General features: G+C 39.6%; 2 gene segments (V, D, J or C); one reads left to right on the top strand and one right to left on the bottom strand.

Annotated features, from left to right (window-relative positions):
• Positions 1-239: 239 nt before the first annotated feature.
• Positions 240-1,781, top strand: LOC113015226 (Ig kappa-b4 chain C region-like). The segment is given in 3 exon segments: positions 240-254; positions 485-611; positions 1,296-1,781. Coding segments are annotated over 3 exon segments (468 nt in total).
• A 4,131-nt stretch (positions 1,782-5,912) lies between these two features.
• On the bottom strand, positions 5,913-6,403 carry LOC113015220 (Ig kappa chain V region 3381-like). The segment is given in 2 exon segments: positions 5,913-6,244; positions 6,352-6,403. Coding segments are annotated over 2 exon segments (384 nt in total).
• Positions 6,404-7,144: the final 741 nt, after the last annotated feature.

Raw genomic sequence — 7,144 nt, 5'->3', positions numbered from 1 at the left:
TATCTAGGTTGTTGCTGTGGTCTCCCTACTGTGTTGTTCTCTTTTTGCTTGTTTTCTTCTTTTTCTTCCAGCAGGTGATCTCATGGGTTTTCATTGTCTTTTCTCACTGTCCCTCTTCCCCTCTGTTTTTCTTTCCCTCTCCTTTTCTTAAACTTCTCTTATCTGTCTTTCTCTTTACGATCCCCCGGTTATATCTGTTCCAATTCTAATCATTTAAAAAAAATAAAAAATAAAAAATAATGAAGATCAATCAAGTGGACCAGTATGGCACTGATTCACTTGAGAAAATAAATCTGTTGAGAATTTTTCTTGGCCTTCAGACAATAATTCTGATTGCTTCAGTGCCGAACGGGACAGGACAAAAAAAATGTGATCGTCCAAAAGCTCATGGATTGAACTGTATTTAAACTAACATTGTATGATGGTATTTGAAGAAGTCACATCAGCTGAGTCATGGCTGCTGTGCAAACAGTGAATGATTTAGTTGAGTTTGTTTGTCTCAGAGTCAGAGAGCCGTGTCTCTCTACAGTCAGAGGTTTTTGTACGGCGCCTCAATGAGTTTGTATCACTGTGGTGGACTTTTGGTGGAGGAACCAGACTGGATGTTGGACGTAAGTTTATTCTGGTTTACTATCAAATACTGTCTTTTTATTAAAGTGCATTTAACAATTTCTCTTCTGATTTTAAGAGAAAAGCACGTAGCTTTACAATAAGTTTGATGCTGGAATTTTTTATCATCCTCTTGTGTCGTGGAGGATAATTCAGATCTGCTCTGTCAAAATATTATGTCTACATTTCAGTCAAATTAAAACTGAAAAAAAAAATCTAACAATAACATAAAGAAGAAAAACTTTCAAGTATTGTTTGAAATTAGTTTGTTTGTGTGAATTTTAAAAATTGTTTTAGATATACATGAAGAGGATTTTGTGTCGCTGAATTCATTAATTTATTCTATTTATTTGTTTCCAGTTAATATTAATGTCAGTCATGTACAATATTGATGATTTTAAACTTGTTTTGTAAATGTTTCCACATCTGCTTCTTTTATTTCCAGTGTAGTTTGAAGATATTTCAGCTCAAACTGTGTGATGATTCTCTCTGTGCTGATATGCATGAGAGGTTTCTTAAAGGGAAGTGAAACAATGTGTGAGTGAATGACTGGTGGAGCAGAAAAAACACCTGACAGAAACTTCTTAACGGAGAAAATCAGCTCTTACAGTAAAGGTGTCCCACTGTCTGTGGTTTGATTGACAGCTGTGTGCTCCCTGTGCTCTAAGCTGATTGGTGTCTCCTAGGTGATGCCCGTCCCGTCCTGACAGTGTTGCCCCCCTCCAGTGAGGAGCTACAGCAGGGGACTGCAACAATCACATGTCTGGCCAACAAGGGCTTCCCCTCAGACTGGAGTCTGTCCTGGAAGGTGGATGGCAGTGGCAGCATCAGCTGGGAGGAGAGCAGGAGCCCCGTGGTGCTGCAGAACGACGGCCTCTACAGCTGGAGCAGCACCCTGAGGCTCCCTGCAGACCGCTGGATGAAGGTGGGCTCTGTGACCTGTGAGGCCACCCAGGGCTGCCAGGCTCTGGTCTCAGAGCCACTGAGGAGAGACCAGTGTTCCCAGTCCTGACCTGACTCAACCTGATACTGGTTTAATGCTCTCATTCTCAACTCTGTAACTGTCTCTCCATCTTTCTTTTTGAAGAACAAATAAAGACTAAAACTGTTATTTTCTTTCTCATAATGACAACATTCATGTTTTAGGTAATAAAGATGTTTTGCAAAGTGAATTTTGGTTGAATCAGACATTTAATTTTATTCAAATCTACAAACCTGCACTTGATGAATATATGTTTCATTTAGAAGAATTCAGACCAACTCTGCACTCCAACATGATGTCTTTATTTTACACTGGTAAAATAAAACACAGGCTGAAAGAACCATTAAGGAGATCTGCATTTTGGCAAAAGCTGAAAAAGGAGTTTTAAAGTTGTACAGTTTATTTTTATGTTTATTTAAATGTGTGTGGTAGGTTGTTGGTGGTGTTGCTCACCTGTACCAGACAAACTGGTTCATGAAGCAATGCTGGGACCTGGTTACCACGGAAACAGTCTCACCAGACTACAAAGCAAGTCTAAAGAAGAAAGAGTCTTTAGTGTCTCTAATGAGCTGTTTGTTCTGAGGAGAACTCACAGACAGGAGAGTCAACGAATGCAAGGAGTGCTTAGAAAGAATCTGAAGAACAAAGTTTTAATTTCACTGACGAACACGGAGAAGATTAAATGAATGATGACATGAACAAACTATGAAAAAACACCTTCGGTTCAATAACAGCTTTTTCACTCATGTTCATGTTTGATGATATGTTTACACTTAAATTCACAGGTGTGTTGTTTTTATTTTGAGCCTCACTGATCAGGAACATTTTCAGCTTTTTGGATTCAGATTATTTTATCTTGATATAGATTCAGTGTTTGCTCTAAGGTCAAAGGTCATGAACAAGACTTATCCTGGTATCTGTTAATGGCCCACGTTTGTTCTTTAGTTAAATATATATTTGAAAGTTGAACACAACATACATGCGATGTAGGACACAAAATTGTGATGAATCACTTCATTTTGTGTGTGTGTGTGTGTGTGTGTGTGTGTGTGTGTGTGTGTGTGTCCTCAGTGAACTGTATCAGTCTCTGCAGTATCTTCCAGCTGCAGCAGTCACTTCAGTTTCTGTTCAGTCTGACTGAGGGAGGTTTTTGTACGACTGTTTTTCACTGTGTGAACACACGCTGACTGTTAGGGTAGTGAAAATTCTGACAGTAATAAACTGCTGCATCTTCAGCCTGGACTCCACTGATGGTCAGAGTGAAGTCAGAGTTTGATCCACTGCCTGTAAAACGAGCTGGAATCCCTGATTGTCGAGTGCTAGCAAAGTAAATGAGCAGTTTGGGAACTCCTCCATTTTTCTGTTGGTACCAGGATAAAAGATGGTAGTTGTTCCAAACATGAACATTCTGACTGGTCGTACACTTGATGCTCACAGTTGCTCCCACAGCAGAGCTCACTGCTCCAGGCTGAGTCACTGTGATCTGTCCTCTGGACTCTGAGGACACAGAGACAAAAACATAAAGCAGCTTCATGGTTTTGTGGGCTTCATTTCAGAGGGACAGATGTTGATAGAGGAGAGGAGTTTGATTCTCTGGACTTTACCTGTGAAGCAGCAGCAGAGGAGAGTCCAGATGAGGACGCAGATCAAAGTCATGTTTTTGATGAGGAGGATTTCTGTGGCTTCTGTTGTGATGAAGGACAGCTGTCAGTCATCCAGTGTTCAACTCTCAGGACTATAAACTCTCCCAGAGCACTGGAGCATGGTGCTGCTGATGCAAAGTGCCTCTCTATGGAAATATTCACAGTGACTCCAGCATGGCTTCATAAGCAGTCATCACATTGTGAATTCACAGGTGTCATGTCAATCGGCCAACATGTTTTGAGGAAGATGTAAAATGCTACAATTTAATATTTTCGGTCTTGGATCTTGGATGCAGTTTCGAAGTTCAAGTATTTTTTTTTTTTGTTTTTAGTCTTTATTTATTCCTTCATTCAGGAACTCTAAGTCTTCTCCCGATCTACAAACTGCTGCAGCAGATTGAAAACTGATTTAAACATCCATTCAGCTACCTCTATAAAAGTCATGAATAACATCTTTAAGGCGATGAAACTTTTGGTGTGTCTTTTCGACTGGACTGACCCCAACACTGACTTGGATCAGTTTCATGATGCTGTTTAGTAATAGATCAATCAAATTAACGTAATCAAGATCTCAAAGTCAGTTTTCTATTGTTCTGATTGTAATTGAACAGATAAGGTGTGCACATTTTTCCCACAATGATTTTTATTTTATTTATTTTTTTACCCGATGCTCAAGAGTAATTGAATGACTCTCTATTACAACCCATTCCATGGACAGACAGGACTTGTTTCCTCATTATTCCAAGATAAATTAAAAAGATAGAGTATTCTGAGTTCATGACGTCTAGAAAATCATCATTCAACTTAAAAACTAAAACAATCATACAACAGAGATTGGAAAATCTTTAGGATTTTAGAATTGAAAGTTAAGAAAAAAACAAAAACTTTACCACAAATTAAACAATACAAATGGATGAGTCTAAAAAACACTGTCTTGGAGGTAGTTGTACTATAGACAAAGTCGACTATTAAGAGACACCTTCATGAAAGAAAACTCTTGCTAATTGCAAACGACTGGTTACACTCAAGGACTTGAAGACTGGATAACACTTTACCAGAAAAAGACAAAGGCACAGTTCCGATGAAGCTTTATCAGTATGATGAAATATGAAATGTGCACAGCTTTACTCTCTGCTCACATTCAACCAAGTGCTGCAACACTCATTAGACTGCACTTCACAGTTCAAATGGATAATGGCCCAAAGAAAACTCTAAAAACCACCAAAGACTTTCTCATGCAAAGAAGTAGAAACTTCTTCAATGGTCAAGTCACCTTATTTCATCTCAACAGAGCATGCTCTCCTGTTATTAAATACTAAACTGAATGCAGACAGACACAAACAAGCAGAAACTGAATTTGGACTCAGTAATCTCCATGTCTTCAAGGCATTAGGTAGTGATGGTCTACAGAGGGTTTCCATCCAAATATTTTTTTTAAATTACTACATTTAAAGTTATTTTGGCTTTTCCAAATAAATGTGGGAATCTGAAAATGGGGGACAATCTCTAAATATGGCTGTGTTTTGTAAATAGCTGATACATAATTGAACCACCACTATATCTTATGCCCTTCAAAGATAAGGAGTTATGTGGGCCTTAAGGGTCACTTCAGTCACAACTATTTTTTTAGTGGAAATGTGTCCATTTAGTCCAGTGCATGGTGTTGTTTGTCATTGATCTTTAATATTTTTTTAATATCTCCTATTTTGCAGAACTTTGAATGTGAACATATAAAGCTTAAAAATTATTATTTAAAATTGTTGTACTTTCTATGCACAGATTTAATTAAGTGTAGGTCAGCAGGGACGAAAAGGAGACGACCACAATAATCATAGAAGATGGCCCTCCCCAGAGGGCGACGTCGCGGAGCGCTCCGAGTCAAGTTACTTATTATTACTTTTCTTTTCCTCACTACTCTATTGTGTTGAGTTAAGACAAACACTGTAAAAGCTTTCTACAATTGGGCATCCTTGCCCAATTTCAAAACTGGGCAAGGACACGTTTGCGACCTCTCTACTCGAGCAAAGCATCCCGTAGACCCTCCAGGGATGCTGCTAGAAGTTCGGTGTTGTACGGCCCAACAGTAACAGACTGTGGAGAACCCCATAGCTGCTGATGGCAGCACAGATAGGTACGTTTCCACCACGCTGACCAGGCAGTTCAATAATGGCACGCTGACCTATGACATTGCGACCTTTTTTTTCCTTTTTGCTAGATTCAACATGTATGTTGTCTTCTGTAATCCACTGCTGTATTTCATGCAGTCGAACTGCATTATTCAGACGGACCATATCCACAATAAGTGTGTCTTTCCTCATTGCCTTGCCAAACAAAAAGAATTCTGACTTTTTTCTCAGAATTCAGGAAGATAAGAAAAAAAAGAAAAGATGTGCCCACTTTTTGTTTTTTTTTCCAGGGTTCAATCTTTAAAAACATGATTTTTTTGTAACGATGCATTAGGAAATTTCCTCTTTTTAGGACATGTCCTCATTTAATTAAAGAAGCATAATTTACATTTTCACTCTATCACAACTCTGCGTGTGTGTGTGTGTGTGTGTGTGTGTGCGTGCGTGTGTGTCCTCAGTGAACTGTATCAGTCTCTGCAGTATCTTCCAGCTGCAGCAGTCACTTCAGTTTCTGTTCAGTCTGACTGAGGGAGGTTTTTGTACGACTGTTTTTCACTGTGTGAACACATGTTGACTGTTGATGTAGTGATAACTCTGACAGTAATAAACTGCTGCATCTTCAGCCTGGACTCCACTGATGGTCAGAGTGAAGTCAGAGTTTGATCCACTGCCTGTAAAACGAGCTGGAATCCCTGATTGTCGAATGCTAGTAGAGTGAATGAGCAGTTTAGGAACTCCTCCATCTTTCTTTTGGTACCAGTGTAAACGGTGATTGTTGTTCCAAACAACAACATCCTGACTGGTCGTACACTTGATGCTCACAGATCCTCCCACAGCAGAGCTCACTGCTCCAGGCTGAGTCACTGTGATCTGTCCTCTGGACTCTGAGGACACAGAGACAAAAACATAAAGCAGCTTCATGGTTTTGTGGGCTTCATTTCAGAGGGACAGATGTTGATAGAGGAGAGGAGTTTGATTCTCTGGACTTTACCTGTGAAGCAGCAGCAGAGGAGAGTCCAGATGAGGACGCAGATCAAAGTCATGTTTTTGATGAGGAGGATTTCTGTGGCTTCTGTTGTGATGAAGGACAGCTGTCAGTCATCCAGTGTTCAACTCTCAGGACTATAAACTCTCCCAGAGCACTGGAGCATGGTGCTGCTGATGCAAAGTGCCTCTATGGAAATGATCTGACTGAATACAACAGCTACTTGGCTCAAATAGTTGATGCTGTTTATCAGTTAATCAGTTTTTCACAATGTTCACTGTAATTTGTTTCAAAAGAACGATTTTTTTGGAAAGGAGATTTCCTCACCCCAGTCCAAGTGTTGGCCAATCAGGACTGTGCAGGGTGCCAGTTTAGCTCAGTGGGTCATTGGAGGGGGCAGCAGCCTGGATCTGAGTCTAACCTGTGGCCCTTTACTGTGTGTCTTTCCCACTTTCCTGTCTGTCTTCACTGTTTTACTATCCAATGATGGGAAAAATGCCAAAAATGTCAAAAAAAAAACCATGCTACCTATAAGACAGTGTTGCCTGAAGATAAAAGCACACACATTTGTCCTTGTAAGACACAATCTGATTTTGTTCACATAAAAAAAAAGAAAAGAAATGCTGTACTTATCTACTCACAAAAACATGAACAGAGTTTCTGAGAATCTTCACCCTGAAAGAAGTTAGAAAATGACCTGTCAACAAATTAAAGTGCTGTTCACGTGTAAAAAATAGGCCAGAATAAACAGAAAAGTCAATGTTTTTCAAACTACACCTGTGCATGTAAACATGGCCTC

This window comes from Astatotilapia calliptera, chromosome 22, assembly GCF_900246225.1.
Source record: "Astatotilapia calliptera chromosome 22, fAstCal1.2, whole genome shotgun sequence".
Classification (NCBI taxonomy): Eukaryota; Metazoa; Chordata; class Actinopteri; order Cichliformes; family Cichlidae; genus Astatotilapia; species Astatotilapia calliptera.
This window is presented reverse-complemented; position numbering and strand designations above follow the sequence as displayed.